Source organism: Ailuropoda melanoleuca, chromosome 6, assembly GCF_002007445.2.
Source record: "Ailuropoda melanoleuca isolate Jingjing chromosome 6, ASM200744v2, whole genome shotgun sequence".
Classification (NCBI taxonomy): Eukaryota; Metazoa; Chordata; class Mammalia; order Carnivora; family Ursidae; genus Ailuropoda; species Ailuropoda melanoleuca.
Window position 1 is genome coordinate 116,233,618 of NC_048223.1, and position 22,923 is coordinate 116,256,540.

General features: G+C 51.9%; 1 protein-coding gene across 1 annotated transcript in view; it reads left to right on the forward strand.

Annotated features, from left to right (window-relative positions):
- The first annotated feature begins 22,256 nt into the window (after window positions 1-22,256).
- SLC18A2 (solute carrier family 18 member A2) overlaps window positions 22,257-22,923 on the forward strand; it is a 43,411-nt gene continuing 42,744 nt past the window's right edge. Inside the window, exon 1 of the mRNA XM_034663627.1 lies at window positions 22,257-22,869. Within this exon, the coding sequence (XP_034519518.1) occupies window positions 22,257-22,869 (613 nt within the window). The remainder of the gene's footprint in view (window positions 22,870-22,923) is intronic.

Below are 22,923 nucleotides of genomic sequence, written 5' to 3' on the forward strand. Positions count from 1 at the left end.
CTGGGACTCCACCTTCCTTTGCCTGCGGACCATCTCTAGTCACTAAAGCATGGGCATATGTGCGGCAGGCTAGAAGTGCCCAGGGGTGAGCGCTCCTGGGCGTACCTCTCCATCAACAGCTGACAGGAGCAGGCGGATGGTGGTGTCCGACTGCTTGGCCCTCCCACGGGCTGACTCTGGGTCGTATCCAACACTGTCTCCCCGAGGCCCCCAGTGGAATGGAGCCATAGTTGCTCACCTCCATCCGCTGTCTTGGCCTCCTTCATCTCGGTTTCATTTCTTCACTCCTCTTGAGATCAGCCCCAAAAGACCTGCTTGCACACCGATCCTTGTCTCAGAGTCACTCCTGGGAAGCCCAGCGGGGGAGAGGATGTAACAAGTCAGTGTGTGGACATGCTTGGGGTAGTACGAGAGTCTTCCTAGTTCCTCGGTTGGTTATGAGAAATGTCTTATTTGAGAGAATCAGTGTTTCTGGAAAACTTTGAGAGACTCTTGGAAATCCAGTGATTCGCAAAATCAGTCCCTGGCTAAGTTGTGAACTTTGCTCCAGGGTATAGCACAAAAATTGCAAAAACCAATAAAAAGTGCTGGGAGATTACAATTAGAAAGGAAAGGAAGCATCTACCTTCTGAACCTTTTCTGTTCTGCCTTAAGTTCAGGCCACTGCCAAGGGCCAGCTCGCAGAGGGGCCTCGGGTCTTCTTTTCTGGATCTTTCCTCCTCCTCCCCACAGCGATGAGGTTCCTGCCCCTTGAACTTTTCAAGACCTGTCTCAGGAAAGGGAATTGACCAGGTGTGAGTAAGACCCGCTGAGAGACATGAGGCACAGAAAACGGCATTTCAGGTGGCAGCTCACCAGGATTAGGGTTTTTATAGGGTTTCTTGACATCCCCGAAATCACAGTGGCCCGGGCGCAGCAAAGCTCCTTGAACTCGAAGCTCAATCCAGACTGGCCATTCATTCACATGAGGGCACATGACGGGGCCGAAGGGCTATTCTAGGTTCGCTCAGTTCTACAAACATTTAAGGAGTGGTTGCTGCTTTCCACTCTCAAAGAGGATTCCAAAGATGAGTCAGATACACCCTCAGAAGCACGGAGGTGATACAGGTGGCTTCGAATCTCTCAGCCACTCCCTTCTGGAGGCAATAGCAAGTCCTGTTTGAAGGCAAACATGCAGGTTGTCAGGGATGCGTGTTATGTAAATGAAGCGTCACGATCACTTGCTTATTCCACTCGTGGGTGTTCTTCTGCGGTTCTGGGGAAATGGCCCAGCATGCCTTCCTGCTCCTCATTTCTTGCCCGCATGCACCCCGTATTCCAGCCACCTTGGGCCACCTACTTCCGCATCCCTGTGCAGGAATGTGAATTCTTTCCTCCAAGGCTTTGCTGGGGGAGGGGGGTTCTCAACCTTGCCTGTACACTAATACCCAAGGGGTTTGAAGAATTCACATGCCTCCCTCCCCTCTCCAAGAGATTCAGTCATTGGTCTTGGGTGCCAGCTGGGTAGGTGGGAATTGGGGTGATCTGAGTGTGTGGCCAGAGTTGAGAACCATGGCACTAGCTGCTCTCTTGGCCTGAATGCCTTTCTCTCATCCAGGAAAGATGAAAACTCATCTTTGAGGTTCAGCACACATGGCACCTCTTCTGGGTAGTGACCCCCCACTCCTGGGAGTGGTCACTGCAGTCTCTCCCTTGCTCCCACTGCACCCACTGTAATCCCTTCCTTAGTTGCAGTACTGTAGCTGGGCCCTCTCCAAACTTGGGTCTGCCCTGCTAAGTGATCGTGTCTTTTTCCATCATCATTGTTCTTTAGATTTTATTTTATTTTGTTTTATTTTATTTTAGTAGGCTCTACCCAGCGTGGAGCCCAATGAGGGGCTCAATCTCATGACCCTGAGATCAAGACCTGAGCTGAGATCAAGAGTCAGACACTTAACCAACTGAGCCCCCAGGCATGCCCATCATCACTGTTCTTGCTCCCTTGTAATCCTCCCAGCCCTGCTCTGCAGTGTCTGCAGCACACATCTAGGGGGACTGAAGGTGGGGCTTAGGTGTGCACAAATGCGAAGGGGGTCAGCCACCACTTACGATATCCAGGTCTTTGGGCTGAGTCCTCATGGGCACCATCTTACTAACGCTCCCTGTAGCGCTGAGAGAATGGTGCCCATTTTACAGGTGAGGAAGCCAAGGCAAATAGCTAGCTCTGGGCTTCACCGCTACTAAGTGGCAAAGCCAGGATTCATGCCCGGGTCTAATCAGACTCTCGTGGTTCTCAGTGGAACACCCGCATCAGCATCCTTCTGGGAACTTGTCAGAAATGCACATCCTCAGGCTCCATCCAAGACCTCCTGGATCAAAATGCTGGACAGTGAGCTCAGTGATGTTTTAAGAAACCCTCCAGAGGATTCTGATGTTGGATTCAGAATGTTTAATTCTCAAGCTTGAAAACCACTGCTCTAACTGCTGCATTCACAGCCTCCCTGACAGTCACCAGTCTGTGGGGACAGTCACTGGGGGAAAGGCATGAGGTCTTCTGGATGGGGAAAGGGCACTGAAGGGGTAGACTCTCCTGCCAGGAAGGCCTCCTGCAGACTGGAACGGACCCTGTCCCCCAAAGAGCTAACACTCTGTCTTCTCCAAATTCAGGGTATGTCTTGGTGATCAGGGGAGGCTGATTCCTGCCCAGCTGGGGGCTCATGAGCAAACTCCCGAGTAGCCCTGAGCTCTCTAGGAAGGGCTGCAGGGTCTCAGCTTGGCTAGAGTCAGCCTGGGGAACTAGGGGACTTGAAAGGGCCCGGAAGCTCCTGGACCGGAGGCAGAAGGGAGTATTTCGGTGATCACTACTGCATCCCCGGTCAGCGGGCAGAACCTCCCGGTGGAGGCGCACAGCTTGTCTCTGACCTTCCGGCACCTGGACCAAAGCCTTTGGTGGGAGGCGCTGCCCCAGCAGCTGTGGACGTCACCCTGTCCAGTTGTGCACCGCCCCCCACTTGGTACTGTTAGATCCCACCCCCCTTTTTTATCAACAGAAGAAGAAACCGAAATTCTGTTCTAGGATGTTAAGCAGTTCTCTCAAGATGACACAGCCAAAGACGATGGGGGAAGGTCAAGGATGAAGGAGCCGTCCTGGGAGGCCCAATCCCCGCGGATCCTGGGGGCTGCGAGAGCGAGCGCGGCCCAGGGAAGGGCAATTGGTCCTGGTCGGTGCTGCCAGGTGGGGTGGCGACTCGGAGCTTCGTGGGGTAGGGAAACCGAAGGAGGAACCGCTCCCACCAAGACACTAGGACGGTGTCCGGCGGCTGGACCGCGCTCCCCAGAGCGGCCAGCAGGTGGCGCCACCAGACCGCTCGGGCCCCGCGCTCCGAGGCCAGCAGGTGGCGCGTCTAAGGCTTCGCGCCTCCGAGAGGGAGCCTCGGACCCTGTCTTCCGCCATGCCCCCCGCCCCCGCCCCCCAGCGACAGCGGACACCTGTCGTCGCTGCGGTTCCCAGAGAGAAGGCTCCTCGCCTTACCCCCGCCGCGGACATCTGGGGAGGTGGCACATTCGTGAACCCTTGTTCTCAGAGCAGCGGTCTACATCGGGCGCTTTGGACTCCGGTCCTGGCATGACCCCCAGAGAGGGGGCGACAAGGACCACCGTCCCCGTCCCCTGCTCCTCAAACCACATGTCCTGCCAAGCCCATGTCGGGCCGGAAATGTTAGCACTTGTGTCCTGGCCACTTGACAGGAGGTAACCTGTCCCTAATTCCACCTTTAGTGCCCTTCGGCCTGGACACTTCCCTGATCCACCACCTCAGTCCGGAGGGCAGGGTCCTCCAGCAGACTGTCGCAAGCCTGCCAGAAGGACGCTTGGAAGCTTCTACAATGTGCAGCTGTGCTGTCCCCCCCCGAAGTCACTAGGTAGGAGGCTCCGTGCGTGATGCCCACGGACGGCTGTGCTGTTGGCTTGGGTGTGTTTCCTGTTTCTGACTCCGCTGTCAGGTAATTCTCCCCTGGTGGGGTTGGAAGCACTGTCCTAAGGGAGGGGCCCAGGGCCAGGCCAGGTGAGGCCGGACAGGAAGAGGCTTGGGGAGGGCCCCAGGGTGGGCCACTGGGGACAGAGGGTCTGGGAGTCAGGAGACCTGACCCAGTGCTACTTCTGGCTGTTACTCTGCCCCTCTGAGAGGCTCCAACAACTGGATGCCTGCTTCTGGGTCGCTTGGAGGAGATGAGCGGTCAGGACAGCCCCTGCGGTCCTGCTTCCAGGGTGTGCATGTCCTGCCAGGTCACCAAAAGAGCAGGTGTTGCTTTGATGGGTGGAAGTAGGAGTGACCTGGTCCCCTAGGACACTGGCTTGGGGGCTGCTGGATGCTTTGCTTTGACCTGGGCCTCAGCTTCTGAGGGTGCTCGGTGGATGGGAAGAAGGGAAGGAAACCAGCATTTAATGAGCAACTACTATGTGCCAGGCTCTCTGCCCATGTTGCAAATCGAAACCTTTTTAGCTGTATTGGTGTGGTTCATCACGGTGATATACCCCAGGCTCGAGCGCGATGCGGGCTCCTAGTAGGTACGTGGCAAACATATGTCGTGTGAATAAATCCCTGTGGGTGGTCGACAGAGAAGGTAAAAGTTAGGGTTCAGATCAGAGCCTTTGCCCCTGAATGCTTGTGCCAAACTACCAGGATGGGCCCAGGTTAGAACTACCGGAACCTTCTCTAATACTGCCCCTTCCCCAGTTTGAGTGGGCTGCACCAAGCCCCAGAAGGCAGTGCTTGAAACTAAGAATCAGAGACTTCCCCTGACTCTGATCAAGGCCAGTGTGTGAAGGACAGAGGTGATCCACCTGGAAGCTAGGGAAACAAGCTCAGGGACCTCCCGGGGCCAGGAGGAGCTCTGACAATGTGGCCACACGGGGGTGTGTTTTTGCATTTGTCAGCATTGTAATTTGTTATTTGTTCTCTTCCTAAACAAATATTCGTGTTTGCACCTGGTTTGGATTGGGTACTTTTGTGTTCTTTATAGGAGGGCCCCTTAAGTAGAATGAACATCCATAAAACTGGATCCCCCTCACCCCAGCTGAAAGGAAACGATGTCCAAAGGGACAGCTCCTTCAGCCAGCCTCCTGCTGACTTTCCCAACATCCTCTCCAGACACGTTTCCACGGGGCGTCAAGTCCCTTCCTGCCACACCAGCCTGTGCACACCGTAAAGTAACCTTAAAATAACCTTAAAGTAATCTAACAAGATCTGTGTCCTGGTTTCTGCCAGGTGGTAGGACTGCTCGCTATCCAGAGACGCCCAGAAACAAGGTGACTAATAGAAAGGGTGAAGAGGAAGGCAGTGGGGTGGCCAGAAACTTCCTCTAGAGCATGCGTCGGTGTCGCGCTGACCAAGAAGGAGCAGTGTGGCTCAGTGGTTCAGACTTTGCCTGTGGTGACAGGTTGCTTGGCCAGCCTTGAATCTTGGTAGGTTTCTTTACCTGCTGAATTGACGTAAAAATAGTACCTATGTCAAAGGGTTGTGAGGATTGAACAAGATAAGCCATGAGAAGTGTGGAAGCCCAGTGTCCAGCTTTGCAAGCTCTTAAAAAAATTCGAACTGTCCCCATTACTATGACTAGGAGGCAGAAAAGGGCACATTTCCATTTTCTCCAGCACCCCCACTGTCTTCGAGGTGGAAAAGGTGTGTTTAGCCTCAGTGTGCAGGACGCTTTCAGTGGGTCCCCCAGTGGTTCTGGGGTGGTCTGGATCGTGGGGGCTCAGGCAGGATGTGCACCCCCAGCCAGGTGGGGCGCATTCTACAGCTAACACCCCAGCACTCCAGGGGTGGGAGGCATTCTTTCCCAGCTCCCCTCTTTGCACGCTGGGGTCCCTGTGCACGGCTGTCATTTTTCCCCAGCCCGAGCTTGTCACTTTCTCTTGGCTTCCATTGCACCACACCCTTTGACACTCTCTTTCATGGCCTTTGCTGTCCTCCTGTGCCCCGGAGCTCACACCTGAGACCCGGCTCCGCTCCCTCCCTTGTGGTCTCTAGTGGGTATAAAACCCATCTCTAGTCCTTCACCCCAGAACTCTGGATTCATACCTGCTTCCCCAGTGGCTCACCTTGACATGTCCAAGATGGAGCCCAAACCTGCCCTCGGCCCCCGCTCTTGCCCAGCCAGGGAGGGGCAGTCCCAGCGTTCCAAACTGCTCAAGACAGAAGCCTGGGAGGCTGTCTTGACTTGGCCTTCCCTTCTTCCACTGGGACTTGAGAGGCGCGTGTGCAGCCCCCATTTTGAGTCTAGCTCCCCGACGCAGCCAGTTGCAGGCCAAGCCCTTCACGTGGATATTTTAGAAGCTCCCAGCTAACTCCGGTGGTCTATTCATTCACCGGCCCATGTCGGCGGTGTGCTGGGCGCTAGAGGCATAGACTCGGGAAGAGCATCTCTGATGGACAGGTGCAGAGTGGGTGAAGATACGTCTGATGGAGGTGGCGGCCCAGGCCATTCCCCTCCTCCCCACGAAGAACCCACAAGACAGCGGGATGAGAGAGGGGCCAGGCTGAGCGGGTCCCCGGCTCCCCACCCAGGATAGCCCCTATGTCCTCCCGCACCCAGCTCCCAGGCCAGGCCAGGCACAGGGCATGGCTGGCAGGAGGCCTGTCCAGGGTTGGGAGGCCCAGGCGCGCCGTTGTTGCCATGGTGACGGATGTGCGTCTGTTCAGCAGAGAACTTTGGGGTAGCTTGGAAGCCAGGCAACAAAGGGCACCTCCATCTTGGACGCAAATTGTGGTTTCTTTTCATCCTCTTTGGCCCTTTTATGCTCTGCTTTTGTTCTTACCATTGAGATCAGAGAATGAAACCCTTTCAAATGTTATAAATTCAAAACATAGGCAATTAGGGGGCCTGTCTGCGGTTGCAGCCCCCCCCGTAGTCTCTTTAGAAAGCTAACTGCATGTGTAGTGAACCAGAGATGACCAAACGGAGGTGGTCAGCACCTCCCGGCTGTCACCATCCAGCCAGTACTGACTGAGCGCCTACTGTGTGCCAGCACCCAGGCTGGCGCTGGAGATTCAGTGTGGTATGAGACCGACCCGCTCGCTGCTCCGTGCCTCAGTTTCCCCACTGTAAAACAAATGGGGCTGACTTGGCCCAAGGGTTCTCACGTGGAAGGAAGATCCCAGTCCCCTACTGTGACCGAGCAGCTTTCTTTGCTGTTGTATGTGCTCTACCTTCCTGCAGCATTTCGGTGGAAGAAAGAAGTTCGTAACTTAAAAGAAAGTTGGGGGGAGGGTGGGCTAGGAATGAAAACCACCAGGCAAGGATTCCCCAAGGCTTTTTCCAGATGGAATGTTCCATGCCATTGACAGCTAAGGAGACTGCAGATCCCCAGGCTGTTAGGACACATAGAGACTGATTCACGGAAGAAGCTAGGCTGCATTTCCCATGTTTATCTACCTGGATGACTGATGTCCTGCCTTCATTTTAAATAAAGTCAGGAACCTCACTGAGTGTTGGAAAGAGAGCAGATCCAGTGCTTTAGGCACCTGCCCTTCTCAGACTTGGGATCCTAGCCCGGCCTCAAAGCCCCGTCCTCACCCTTTCCTCATGGGACTTCACCAGGGCCAGCAGCCTTCAGGAACACACCTTCCTCAGAGCTCCCCCCGCCCGCCTTGGCCTCGATGCACCTGCCCCGTGGTGATCCGGGTCTGCCGTCCCTGCCCGGCCGGACTGTGCAGTCTCAGAACACGATGTGTGTCGAAGAACTCTCTAGATGAGGTGCTGGGAGCCCTGCTGGTGCTGCTTCTTCTCTGGGCCCTGCTCCTCACCCTGGGCCCTTCCTGGGTTTTCTCCCGAAATGCAGGAGAGCCCAGTGGGCAGTGTGCAGAGCTGGCCCTCTGTCATCTCCTCTCCCTCCCCTAGAGGTGGCTGAAGGACACCAGGCCCCCATGGCAAAGGCGACCTGAGTTGTTCCCAAAAGCCATTTACACTGTCTGGGCAGGGAAGCGGGAAATAGGTCGGGGCCAGGGTGTTTTATTGACTGTCTCTTGTCTTGAGGAGACGCAGGAAAGCTTTATTAATACAGCAAAACCAAACAAGCTCATTTAGGGCTGGGCACCACCTGGGTCCAGTGGCATTTCAAGCTGATGTTTTTGCCCCAAGGGTGGGTCCCCTTGTATTTATTTCTTTACCTAAATCTTTTTTTTTAAATTAATTAATTTATTTATTTATTTGACAGAGAGACAGCCAACGAGAGAGGGAACACAGCAGGGGAGTGGGAGAGGAAGAAGCAGGCTCATAGCGGAGGAGCCCGATGTGGGACTCGATCCCGGAACGCCGGGATCACGCCCTGAGCCAAAGGCAGACGCTCAACGACTGCGCCACCCAGGCACCCCTCTTTACCTAAGTCTTATTGGGCCAAATGGATGTGAGAAACAGAGAGATTCTGGGTTAGAGAACAGCTTCTATTCAAAACACCCTGAACTTGGAGAAGTTACCCCACTATGTGGGGGCTGTTGACATTTTGCCCTCTTGCCTTATTATCATGGGGTCCATCCAGAGATCAGAGGATCCCAGGGAGCAGAGGCCACACCCTGCTTTGCACTGCATGGTCCGGAGTGCACAGCACGGTGGGGCTGCAGCAGAGACACCCCCCCTGCCACCGGCCACATAGGGTTAGGGACCCCTTGCCTTCAACACCTTGGGAGACCCCTTCCTCTGGGGATGTGTGGAGTTTCGGGCTGCCACACTCCAGGCCTGCCACCTCACCCCTCCCTCGTCCTCTGGGGAAATGTGAGCTGCGGGGAGCAGAGGGAAGATGCCCGAAGCAGGCTGGTCGATGGGCGAGCTGCTTCACCTTCTCACACGGCTGCGCGATGAGCCTGGAACCGGGAACTGCCGGCCACGTATTTGGAGAAAATGGAAACCAGTTAACAGGACTTTCGATGAAGGCCGACTAGGGTGATCAGACATCCAGAGTGAAGGGGTGGAATTTAACCAGATATGGAGGGGGATCAGATACCAAGGATGGGTGGTCCCTGCTAGACTGATTTAGAAGATTCTTGCTACAGCTGAACTAGACGGGCTGAAGACAGGCCCAAGAGCCAGGCCTGGTTGGAAAGAAGGCTCCGAGGAGCACGTCTAAGGTTTGGTTGGGGAGAGGCTTGCCGCAGACATCCGCACTAATGGTCCACTCTGAGGGCCACCATTTTTTTTTTAAAGATTTTATTTATTTATGTGACAGAGAGACAGCCAGCGAGAGAGGGAACACAACAGGGGGAGTGGGAAAGGAAGAAGCAGGCTCCCAGCGGAGGAGCCCGATGTGGGACTCGATCCCGGAACGCCGGGATCACGGAGGGCCACCATTTTTAACAACCTCATCTTTTCGTTTCTTCAATGGTTTTCTTCCTTTGGTCTCTCATAGAGACTCTCCTAGCACGACATTGGCAACTGGTTCATGGAGCGGAGTTCAACGGACGACAGAAAAACAACAACACAGACTTCTCCTTGAGAATATAATACGACTTTGGATTTTTAAAAGGAACCAAAATGATTTTCTAGGGAGACGGGTGAGCTGAGCCAGGAGCTGAGTCCGTAAGGGACAGCACTGGCCCAGTGTGGGACTGGAGGCAGGAGGGGTGGGGTGGGCTCTGGAGGAGAACTGTGGAGTACACAGCGACAGTTTCTGTTCACCCAGTGTTCTTCCAGAACCTTCATGCTATGCTGACCAGGGCTCCGTGACATGGACAGCTGGCTGGGACACACCCCAGGTGGGAACCACCCTTACTGCTGTGAGGCTTCCAGCACCTTCTGGACATTGTGCCACTTGAGGCAGGATAATGGGAATTATCATCTGCTTTTTAGGGGAGGAAGCACAGAGGCTCAGGGGATGAGGGGAGGTGACCAGGGTCTTAGAGGAGACAAATGGAAGAGAGGATACCAGCCAGGACCTCTCTAAACCCTCCTAACCACTGTGCTCTGCAAAGAACAGCTATGGAAGACTGAAATGGGCTTTACTCGTGTTGTGAAATTTCCTGCTCTTTGACCCCGTATGCCACCTCATATGCCACTCCTAGGGGATCTCCTGAAGGCGATAATTGCACAGATATGAAAAGGTGTGGTCATAGGGGCTGTTCGCTGTGGCATTATTTATCACTGACCAACAATGCAAATGTCCATCAAAAGAGAGCAAGAACAAGGAGAAGGAGAACAAAGAGAATGTCATCAAGTAAGTCAGGAGAGTGCTTACTTTGAAGGGAAGGGAGGTGATTGTGATGGAGGAGAGGCCCTCCAGGGGCCCTGAGCCTTCTACGTCTCCCCCTGGATGGGACTCACACGGGGCTCACTGAACATCTCTTCTTCACACATAAGTAATATGTTTTGTGCCCTCTTCAATGCGTATACCTCATAATAAAAAATATGAGAAAGAAGCAATAAGTAAATAAATCTTGTGGAAAGTAACACTTCAAGAATAAGGAAGAGCATACAATTACAAGTGGAAAATAAAGATCTTCGCCCTGGGGCGCCTGGGTGGCGCAGCGGTTAAGCGCCTTCGGCTCAGGGCCTGATCCCGGCATTATGGGATCGAGCCCCACATCGGGCTCCTCCATTGTGAGCCTGCTTCTTCCTCTCCCACTCCCCCTGCTTGTGTTCCCTCTCGCTGGCTGTCTCTATCTCTGTCGAATAAATAAATAAGATCTTTAAAAAAAAAAAAAAAAGATCTTCGCCCTTCTACACGTCCCCCCCCATTTCACTCCCTGGAACTGATTTCCATGAGCACCCTGGGGGTTCACCACACCCCCCAGAACCCAGCTGTGTACATTCTGCGACAGTACAGGCACATGGAGCCTCTTTAATAAATGTGCTTGTTTTCCTAAATGGAATTGTGACAGGCATGCTGTCCTGTGAGTTTGACTGCACCGGAGAATAATGTCTCTTGGCTATTTTTCTACGGTAAACACTGTGCTACCTAATTTTCTTAAGTGGCTACTTGGTGTTTCGTTGTAAGAGTGACCACCACTTACTTCATAGGCCCTGACGTGCCCACGCTCAGAAGGTTTCCAGATTCTTCCTATAGACCAACAATTCTGAAGTCATGCAAGAGACTTGACATACAAACATCTTAACTAATTTTCCAAAAGCTTTCTGATCCTTAAGTCTTTTTCTCCCATTTGGGGGGTTTGGTGACTGTTTGGGCTGGTAGGAGACGCGCTCTCCATGCTGCCATTTTAAGGGGATTCATTTTCTGCTCCCCTCTGAGGAATTAGGGTTGCAAAATCTGGAACGTCAAATACAAGAGCCAGAAAGTCACCCTGGCAGCAGCGGCTCAAGCCACCTGCGCAGAAAACGTGAACCAGAACCTTCCCCAAAGGCTCCTGGAAAAGGGAAAGCTCTCTGCGTGCGTGCGCGTACGTGCGTGTTTCCCTGCCGCACCCAGCGCTGGTTTGGCGGGGAGACAACATCTTCTACGACAAGACAACAGTCAATATAAATCCAATTGGACGTAACGACTGGATTTCTCTCCCCCCACAGAGATGGTGACAGTGATTTCTCAGATGCCTTTTAGTTACAGACAAGTTTCCAAACAAAATAATTAGGTTTGGGTCTTTGCAGCCTGGCCTATTGGACTATCGATTAGCCACTGAAATCTCCTGCCCTGCGGATGTCTGGGCGTGCAGTCAGCATAGCAAGTGGGCGAAGACAGCTCTGGGCAGGGTCGGGGGAGGTGAGGGCGGTAGGGGTGAGTCTGCACAGAGCTGCCTCCAGAGTCGGGTGGTTTCTCCCAGAGACCTCTGCTACCGAGAAGCACCTGTGCGCACCCACCTGTGGGTACCCCTAGTGGCAGACACCTGACAAACCAGGGGTCCAGAAAGCAGAGTTCCAGTCCCCACTGCCTGGCCTCACAGCCGTGTGACATCGGGCAAGGCTGTGTCTGTCTCTGGGTGGTTCCTTGTGTGGAAAGGGCGGCCTTTAGACTCCATAGCCTCTCAGGCCCCTTCCAGCCCTGAGGTTCGGTCTCAGAGCTGCCTACAAGAAATAGAATGCGAGCCACAAACTTGGGCCATGCAAGTGATTTAAAACTTTCTAACAGCCTGGGCTTCTGGGTGGCTCAGTCATTAAGTGTCTGCCTTTGGCTCAGGGCGTGATCCCAGCGTTCTGGGATCGAGCCCCACATCAGGCTCCCCTGCTGGTAGCCTGCTTCTTCCTCTCCCACTTCCCCTGCTTGTGTTCCCTCTCTGGCTGGCTGTCTCTCTCTCTGTCAAATAAATAAATAAAATCTTTAAAAAAAAAAAAAACTTTCTAACAGCCACGTTAAAAGAGGAAGCAACAGGTGAAATTAGTTTGAATAATATATTTTATTTAACCCAGTGTATCTAAAATAGTGTCGTTTCAAGATGCAAACAATACAAAAGTTATTAACGAAATACTTTACATTTTTTGCACTAAGTCTTCGCAATTCTGTGTGGATTAAAATAGAATAAAAGGCTGACAGCGCATCTCAAGCCTGGTTGCATTTCAAGCGCTCCAAGGCCACATGTGGCGAGTGGCTCCCGGATTGGACGGTGCAGGTCCCCCTGGTTCATCTGCTGTCTAGCAGATGGGGAAACTGAGGCCCAGCTGGCAGGGGCAGAATTGGCTCTGGCCCCAGGGCTCCTCACCATGTGTCGGATACTAGCCCTGTGGTTCTGCTCTGCGAGTGGCTCCACACAAGCTTCCTTGGGGAGACGGAGGAGGAAGAGATCACTTCCTTTGCAGTCAAGGAGTTAAAGGTCAGTTGGAAAAGAAAAAAAAAAAAAAAGAATGAGCCAAGATGAACCTGTTGGGGCACACTGCAGTCTGGCAATGCTTTAATGGGGATTTTGGAGGCAGAAACCCAGGGAGCGTGGCAGCAGTTATCCCAGGCTTGGCTGCTCTGTGCAGAGAGGACTTCCCCTGGGCTCTGGATGAAGAAGACGTGGATAACATCTGTGGCTGGGGCTTGGAGGGGCCCAGAGTGATTAGAGCAGAGGGTGGGAGCTGGGGTGGGGTGGGGGAGTTGTAGAGGACCCTGAGAGCTAGGCAGAAGGGTTTAGATGTATCAGGGAGCCACCTTAGGCTCCTGGGCTGGGGTGGGGCTCATTGGAAGCTGTGTTTCATGGAGATCCGCTGAGCTCCTGATGCATGGAAGGCAGCACCTGGAGGCAGGGAGGCTGGCCAGGAGGCTGCTGGAGCAGGACTTGGTAATGGGGATTGGGGGGTGAAGGGCAGAGAGGAGCCATTCCATGGGATTGGAGGAAGCCTGCACTATGGCCGTGTTTTGATGGTGAAAATGTGCCCCTGTGATGACATCTGGGCATTTTGCTTACTGCCGGCCTCCCTTGCCCAAGGGCAGGATGGTCATTCGAGGTGGATGGATCTGCCTAAACAAAGACTCGGCATCAAGAGGGAACAGAGGTTGGGGGGTCAGGGAGCCAGGATGGCTGCAGGGGAGGCCGCACGGATGATTCAGTGACCTGAGACTTTAACGAGCAGAGACAGCCATCCCTCACGGCATCATAAATGGAATGGGCTTTTTGGTGAGTCAGTGGGATGGTGGGAAGAAGGTTTTTCACACCAAACCAGGCAGGAGGAGATGGGGCTTGGGTAGGTAGAAGGGGGGCGCGCTGCAGGTGAGCGAGTCACTTTTGCAAAGACCGGGGGCGTCACCATCACCAACTGGGAGGGGAGACTCCTGCTAGGGCACGGGTCGGTTCAGCTAGTACCCTCAGCTGGAGCTCACTGTGCAGGTGATCGGGGACCGGAGCCGACCCCGGCAGGTACCAAATGCTGTTTTCTGTGCCAGGCAGTGTGAGGCTCTGGGTGGGGACTTGGGGTGAGCAGGATGCCAGTGGCCCTGGCCTCAGCTTGCGTGGAGGAGGAAGCAAGTCAGACATTGATCACAGTGACAGTGAAATTGTGTTTATAGTAAGTGCTGGGAATAACATGTTTAGGGACCTATCAAAATAGCACGGGGGACATAGGCATCAGGGTCGGTGAGGACTTCCCTGAGAGGAAATACTTTTCCATCCACTTACTTTTTTTTCCTTTCCAAAGTTTATTTAGTATTGAGTAAGAGGAGACTTCGCTTAACACTACAGAACATTTCCAGACTTGAGTTACAAAAGAAAACCACATTATTCCCACTTGCAATTGGCTTCCCTTTTTATTCCTGTTGTTGACAAGGTTTGGGGGGGGGATTAGCATATGGCTGAAAGATAACTACATTTCTGTGGAAACCTTTAAAATGAAAGGTGAAGCTTATGTTAAAAGTCCATCCATTTACTTTTAAATGTCTTGACCTGAAACATAAAGGCTAAGGGGGGATTAAGTAGATAGATGGGAAGAGGGGAGGACATTCTAGGCAGCAGAAATGGTCTGAGGGGAGACTCGGGGGTGAGAAGGAACACAGGGTGTATGGACAGATGGCAGACTAGGAATGAGAAAGATAATCAGACAAAGAGGAAGAACCTCTCAGGCAAAGTAGCAGAGAGTGCAAAGGCCCTGAGGCAGAGAACCCACCTTGAGAGAAGCCAGAAGCCCATTGTGGCTAGAAGGGGAAGCCAGGGCACAGAGGTGTGGAGGCTGCATGGCCCAGGCTGGCGAGGGCCTTTCAGGCTGCAATGCTGGGACCCTCAGGACACACAAAGATATCTGAAGCCAAGTGAGAGCCCAAGTAATCATCAGGGAATCCAATTTTTGATCAGAGGTGAGGGCAACATGGCAAATGAAAACAGAGGGAGTGGTTGAGGCTGGACAGGGTCCCACTGAGCCACACTGAAGACATTTGACGTTATCCCAAGGGCAAGGCCACTGAAGGGTTTTAGATCAGGGAGCGGCGTGACCGCACTGGTGTTTTGGAGCTGTCTCCCGCTGGTGGTGAGGAGGGTGGACTGTGGGAGGCCTGGGTGGCCGCTGGGGTAGCCACTGGGGATGACTGCAACGGTCCAAGTGAGGGGGGAACATTAAGGCACGAAGCTGATGAGACACTGCTCTACACAGCTGGCTGGCTCCTTGCAGCCTTCAATTAGAGCCAATGTCCTCAGACAGGTTGGTGATTCTATTAAAGTGGCCCAACCTGGAGACCTGCATTTAACAGATAATGCTGCTTGAAGCGAGCTCATTCAGTGATTGAATTATTAAGTTAGAGCATCTATGACTTAATTTTATCGGCAGTCAGCAAGGCATCCTTCAAGTAAAGTGACATTTGCTTTGCCCTTCCCTCTTAAACCACAACAGATTTGGTTCAATTTTAAACAGAAAATGTTGTTTTGCAGTATTCAGAAGAACCCAGAAACGAATGGAAATGCAATGCATTTGTTCCCAATCGTAGCCTCATTATTTTGATGGAAGCTCAGCAACTGGTAACAGCGGGCTTCAAAGAAAACAAGCAAAACCCAACCAACCAACCAACCAACCAAACAACCCTTTAATTGAATGTGGTGGATCCTGGCTGAGACCTTCCGTGAGCACCGGAAAGGAGTGAAGTCGGCTATGGTTCAGGGTAAATAAATAGCAATTAAGCCAGGGTGGTCGTTGGTATTGTTTGGATCTTGTATGTCTGCTGATTCCTTTGGTCTTGGTGCCCCAACCCTCGGTTAGGGTTGTGAAATTGTCTTTTTTCTTCCTGTCTGGCTTAGTTCCATATGTTTTGAAGCTCTGTTATGGCGTACCTACACGATGTGATGACGAGATCTTCCTACTGCTCTGATCATTTCTATCATGACGAGAGCTCTTTCTTTCTATCTCCATTTAAAGTTTGGTTTGGGAATCAACGCGATCTGACATTAACACAGTTACTCCAGCCTTCTATGCTTACGGTTTGCCTTCTATATTTTCCCCACCCATTGACTTTCAACCTGACTGTGTCTTTATATTTCAAGAGCATCTCTTCCAGGCAGCATAGAGTTCAGACTATTTTTCCCCCCTTCTGACAATTTCTGTTTTTTAATTGTAGTGTCCATGACCACTGAATGTAATTTGGGGTATAGCTGGATTTCATCTATCATTTTATTGATTCTTCTTTGTTTTCGCTTATCTGCTCCTCCTTCCCTGCCTTTTAAAATTATTTGAGTACTTTATAGAATCCCATTTAATTTTAATTTTCCCGTTTAGCTATTCTCTCCCTTGCATTATTTTTTACAGTGGTGACTGTACAGATTACAATATACACCCTTAATTTTTTACAGCCTATTTATAGGTAATAATCTACCACTGCACGTAAAACATACAAGTCTTGTCACTTTATAGCCTCATAACCACCCTCATCCTTTACATTATCATTGTTATAAATAATACATCTGCACATGTCATGAATCCATCAAGAGTGTTATTCTTTCTTTTTTTGACAGTGTTATATTTTTAAAGAGTTAAAGGTTTGTAAAGTAAACAGAAAAGGTCGAAAAAAAAAGAAAGAAAAAACAGAAGACATCTGAGTCTTTTGCAGTTAGCCAGATATTTACCTTTTCTGCAGCTCTTCATTCTTTCCTGAGGATCTGGGTTTCCATCAGCTGTCATCTCCCTTCAGTCGGGCTTGAGACAGAGCACAGACCTGCCCGTCCCTGGGAGACGCGGTCCACGTGTGGCCCACGTGCTTAATACGGCCACCTCTGCACGGAAAGCCTTTGTCTCTTTCAGGCATCGGAGGCTGACAGCCCCTTTGGAAAGGAACCTCATGTACAGAGAGCCGATCGTCTGTCTCAGTTCTGGGTGCACTATGGTCATTGGTCCTTGCGAGGCCCATTTCTTAGTTTATCTCTACTTCCTTCCATTTCCCCACCTTGTGCCAGATCCCCACTCCTGGGCCCCTCCCCCTACAAAGGCATCCACTCCCATGCGCTCAATACATAGCCTTGGACAGCAATGAAGCCCCCAAATAGTCAGGGGTGCTCTGTGCGCTTTTAATGAACCAACATGCAATCGTGCCCTAGAACTTGTTCCATCTCCAACCCCCCCTCCTACCCAGCACTGAAATACTGAAATCTGTGCACAGACATGCGGGTCATCCGGTGTGCTGCCTCTAACGGCTGCAGGGGGCTCCTCCTCATTTAGCTTCTTTATTCCCCAGGGATGGAGACCGGCTTTGCCTCCAGCTGCCCAGGCTGCAGAGGACTCTGCCATGTCTCTGCCTCTTCCCGTCCCCTTAGGGATCTCCCTGAGACACAGGCAGGGGGAGAGCTGCTGGATAGGAGGGTGCATGTTGAATTCGTTCCCCTGAGCGGTCCTGATGGTTCTCCATAAGGGAGGCACCAGTCCCCCGACCCCACCCCCACGGTAAGGCGCCCCATTTCCTTACATCTTCACCAACAAATGGCATTTACCCAGCTCCCTAACTGTTGCCAGGCCGATGGGTGTCGCGCTGTTTCTCGTGGTCTTTGATTGGCATGTCTGTCATCACTCGTGTGCCTGAGTGTGTCCTCATGAACTTGGTAGCAATCCGGGCTACCTGCCTGCTCCTTCCCCGGCCTGGCTCTCCAGGGGTGCGCCAGCTCCCTTCTCTCCCCGCATGTTGACTCGTATATCAGGTTTTGCTAAGGTCAGAACCATTGTCTCTTTCAGATGTCTTTGTTCATTTCTGCTCTGAACACTATTTGCATTGCACAGTTCAATGCCCAGGAGTGAAGTCTGTTTCCTTTAATTCCAAGTTCTCCCACAGGCGAGTACCTGAGAATTTTCCCCACGGACCACCTATGCCTTCCAGGTACTCAGCGTGTTCACTCTTCCAATGCCAGAGAACACTTTTTTAAAATTTTGAATTCATTTTGTTTTAATTCCCATATAGTTAACAGTGTTGTATTTAGTTTCAGGTGAACAATATACTGATTCAGCACTTCCGTACATCACCTGGTGCTCCTCGCAAGGGCCCTCCTTAATCCGCAGCACCTGCTCCCCCACGCCCCCCACCCCTCTCCCCTGTGGTCTCCAGCAGTGAGTCTCTATAGGGAAGGGTCTGTTTCTTGGTTTGCCTCTCTCTCCTTTCTCCCCCTTTGCTCATTTGTTTTGTTCCTTAAATTCCACATCTGAGTGAAATCATACGGTATTCGTCTTTCTCTGACAATTTGTTTTGCATTATTCTCTCCAGCTCCATCCATGTCCATGCAAAATGGCAAGATCTGATTCTTTTTTTATGGCTGAATAATATTCCATTATAGACATAGACCACATCTTCTTTTTCGTCTCTCCGTGGACACTTGGGCTGCTTCCATAGTTTGGCTATAGTGAAGAATGCTGTTGCGAACACAGGGGTGCATGTATCCCTTTGAATTAATGTTTTTTTTTTTTTTTAATTTTGGAGGTAAATATCCCGTAGGGTGATTCCTGGATTGTAGAGTAGTTCTGTGTTTAATGTTTTGAAGAACTTCCATATTGTTTTCGACAGTGGCCACACCAGGGCACATTCCCACCAGCAGTGCACGAGGGTCCTTTTTCTCCACACCGTCTGCCAATACATGGTTCTTGTGTTTTTGATTCTAGCCATTCTGACAGGTGTGAGGTGGTTTCTCATTGTAGTTTCGATTTGCATTTCCCTGATGATGAGTGATGTTGGGCATCTTTTCACATGTCTGTTTCCAATGCCAGACAATATTTTATGAGCGTGAACATCTGCTGTGTGCCTGGCACTATGCAAGCATCATCTCCCTGAATCCCCATAACAACTCTGGGAGGGGGCCTCTTATCATGCTCGAGCAACAGATATGAAACAAGGCACAAAGGAGTTTAGTTAATGCCCAAAGTCCTATAACTTGTAAAAGCAACCCAGTCAGGATGTTATCTATAGCTTAGATCCATTCTAGTTTATCTCAAATAATGCCTATTTCAAATAGCTGCTGTGTTCGAAGCAGCTCCCTGTCATTTGTGCCTTATCATTCCTAAATATTGAAATTTACTGAAAAAAGTGAACCCCGGTGGTACCTTTGTACCTTCCCAGTCCCTCGTGTTTGAAAAGGGTGGGGCCAAGTGGAGGCGGGGGGGGGGGNGGGGGGGGGGGGGGCTCGGTGGCTGAGCTCACCAGTTGAGTTCCCGGGGAGAACAAATGTGTTACTAGGAGGTTTCTCAGAGCCTGGTCTTCGAGGAGTGGCCTCCAGTGGGGGAGGGACAGAAAAATGGAACCTTCCTCTTCAAGCACAGGTGATTTCTCTCTGGTTCCCATGGCTCTGCATCAGAAGGGAACCCTATCTGCCCAGTGCACATATTCCTCACAGGCTTTTGGTGAGCATTGACTGTGTTCGACAATCTTGGTGATGAGCAAAAAGAGTGTCCCTTGTCCTGATACCTAGAGAGACAGAGATAACTGATCACACTTATGGGAATATTATTCTTCATGGACAGACAAGTTCTGGAGGAAGTAATCGTTCCATGAGGGTTTATAAGAGAAGGCCGTGTCTGACAGAGCAGGTGGGGTCCGTGAAAGGATGGCTTCTCCTAAGAAGTGATGTTAGGGCTGATAAAGAAGAATGAGGAGGAGATAACTGGGAGAAGAAGGGGAAGATCTTCTCAGGCAGAGGGAACAGTGCAAAGGCCCTGAGGCAGAGAAACTTTGAGAGGAACCAGGGTGGCTGAAGGGGAAGGCAGGGGCTAAGTGGGTTAAGAGAAGGTTGTGGAGTCCGAAAAACCCAGACCAGATGGGGCTTCCCAGGCTGGATCTTCAATCTGGAATGCCAGGACACTGGGTATATATATGAAGGCTTCCCAAGCCATGGAAGACCCTCGATTTACACATGTCCTCTATTTTAAAATTGATCTGGCTGAGATGGACCCGGTAGACATGAAGTTGTTCCTTTGTCACCTCCCCTTTCAATAATCTCCTGTCTCCCACGGTTAGAGAAGAGGCTCACTTCTCACCCACCCTGATTTTTGCCACCTCACTGTGTGACATTGTCCTGAGGTATAAAAACACCCGGAGGCAAGGTTAGTGTCTGTTTTGCCAAGGCTCCAAAAACCCTCTCCCCAGCCAACTCATTCAGTCATGCAGTTCTAATACGATTTTTCTTAATATGTTTAATAATTATCAAAATTCATGTGTATGATGCCTTTATTACTGATGTGCTATTGAATGTTATAGTAACACGATTGTAAAGGGAATTTTAAAACTCAGAAACTTACAGTCATAAAAAAAACTTTTTAAAGCTAATGCCTATTCATAATTTGTTGTATATAATATATAATAGATAAGGTGATGAATAAAGAAGTGAAGTGATAAAAACATCACAGTTGGATCAAAACTGTTGGAATGAAAATATACTTTGAGGGGCGCCTGGGTGGCACAGCGGTTAAGCGTCTGCCTTCAGCTCAGGGCATGATCCCAGTGATCTGGGATCGAGCCCCACATCAGGCTCTTCCACTATGAGCCTGCTTCTTCCTCTCCCACTCCCCCTGCTTGTGTTCCCTCTTCTCGCTGGCTGTCTCTCTCTCTGTCGAATAAATAAATAAAATCTTTAAAAAAAAAAAAAAAGAAAAAGAAAATATACTTTGAAGGCGTAAAGAATATAATGTCAATTTTTTGACTTAAAGAGAAACTTCATTGTGTTTTTAGTATAATATGGTGGTTTTGCATTCTTGTACTATTTATATTCCATTGGGTACATTTAAATGAGAGTTATGGTTTACATACAAAGGTCAACATAAACACTAGACCCCTAACAGTTTAAATTTATTAAAAAAATTTTTTAGATGCCGACTCAAATATGCGTGGGGCAACATATTTTTAGAGGATTCTTTTGTGGGTAACAGCAAAAAGATGGAAGACACTGTTGCGAGCCATGTGCTCCAGGGGTGGTGGCGGAGATCGGAGGGAGGGAGCACGAGAGCGGCGTATTCTCGGCGGGGCGGGGGGGGGGCAGATTCTGCCAGCTGACGGGGCTGGAGTTGGTGTGGCTTCCTGTGTTCACCTGTATGGCACTGCTGCCAGAATGTATAGGCACCCCCAAAACAGTGATTTTGCCTGCTTGCACCGTTACTGTCTCCCCAGCATCAATCATCATGCCTGGCACGTAGTAAGCACTCAATAAATCCTTCTGGGATGAATGAAGGGTGGACGCGCCAAGCTCTCACTTTGTGCAGGGCATTGCATTAAGGGCTTCCCGTTTCATCTTCACCACAACCCTGCAGTTGTCGCAATTACTATCCCCATGCCAGAGATGGGGAAACTAAGGCACAGAGAGGCTAAATAATTTGCCCAAGGTCACCTATCAAGGAAGTAGCAGAATGGGACTCAGGCGCCCTGACCAGAGCCCTTAACCATGACACGTCTCTGCCCAAGGAAGCATGGGGAAGAGTGCGTCTTTGGGTTCTGAAACTCCAGGCACTTTGGGGCACTCCACGAGTGCGATACCCTCCATGGCCATCTACGCGACTCCCTGCCATCCACTTTCTCCTCCTAAGTGGTTTTCCTTCTCTCTCTGTTTAATATTTCAGTTGACACATCCTGGGACATCCCGGAGTCCCCATGTTACTGACCTACTTACTTATCCAACCGTCTTTCTCACACATCAGGGGCAGCATGGGGGTGTATGGAAGGAAGGAGGTGAGGGAGTGGGGAGCAGCCTCCAGCTGACAATAAGCCAACATGAATAAAACCAACCTGGGCTCCACCGCTTAGAGACCGCAGCGGAGTAACATTTATCCTAAGTGGCTTTCCAAGAAAATAGCTCTGGTTCCTTCCACCCCCTAGAAGGATCTCCAAAGTTCCAGGTGTCAGGACATCTGTTTGTTACTGTTCTGCTTATAAAATGGAGGGACTTGGAAATCAAAGGTGGGCCCTTACCCCTTGGGAGTGAGGATTACAGCTCTTGATGACCCACAGGCACTGTGCCTGTCTTAACCAGACGCCCCCCCCTCCGCCAGCCCCCCACTTGGCCTAGCACAGAGAGTAGAGGACTACAGTGTACAGGGTCTGGGCCAGCTGCCTCCCCAGTCCTTTTACTAAGATGCCAGGTATTTACCTGCTCTCTACTGTCCCCTGCCCAGGGTGACATATTCCTGCTGGCCTCAGAGGCCCAAGCCCCTGCTCCTACTGAGGGGGTGACACTGTCCCTTCTCCCACTGGGGGTGACACTGAGAGGTGTCCTCTTTCCCCCTGTTGCCCCATCCTAACCTGAGGGTACCCAAGGACCTGTCCGTCCAAGACTCCAAGTGACACTCCCTCCTGCATCATGCTCCAGAGTGGGGAGAGGAGAGGAGCAGTGGGGTGCTGGGTGGCTTCCCCTGTTAAGAGATCTGTCCCTGTCTCCCAACAACCTATGACTCCTTTCCCAGGCACGATCATCCGGTCGCCTTCGTGTTCTCATGGCCAATCTCAGGGGCAGTGAAGCTCAAAGAGCAGCTGCAGCCCCTATCGGGGGCCAGGTGAAAGCACTAATCTCCAACTACTCATCTTGGCCCCTGACCTTAACCCCAGGACCCTTGACCTCTCGTTCTGGGGCCCCTGACTTCTTCCCTTGGTGCCCCAGCCGCGTCACCCCGGCGGCTTGGGCTGAGGCACCTTCGTGTTCGGACGGAGAGCCGGGGAGGCCGGCGCAGGTCTGCGGGGGGCCGAGGCCAGGACTGGAAGGTGGCGCCCTCCCGCCCCCGCCGGCCGTGACGTCAGAACCGGACCGGGTAAAGCGAGCGGCGGCTGCGGGGTGCTGGGGGTGGAGACTGAAACCCGGAGCAGCGCTGACGGACCGAGCTCACGGCACAAGACAGGCAGCCGCCGGCGACCCCGAGGTAATGGGTGAAGCGGGGGCCGGGGGGGGCGGGGAAGAACGCCAGCGCCGCGCGGGGGTCTCCGGGGCGGCCCGGGCGAACAGGGGCTCGGGACGCACGGGGCGCGGGGTCCCGCGGCGCCTTCCGAACGCTCGGTGGGAGGAGGGGGACCTCGGGGGCGGCAGAGAACGGGACGGCACCCTACGGGCTCCAGGTTCGGGCCCCGACGGCGCTCGCGGGCGTCACCGAGCCGGAGCGCGTGCCCCGA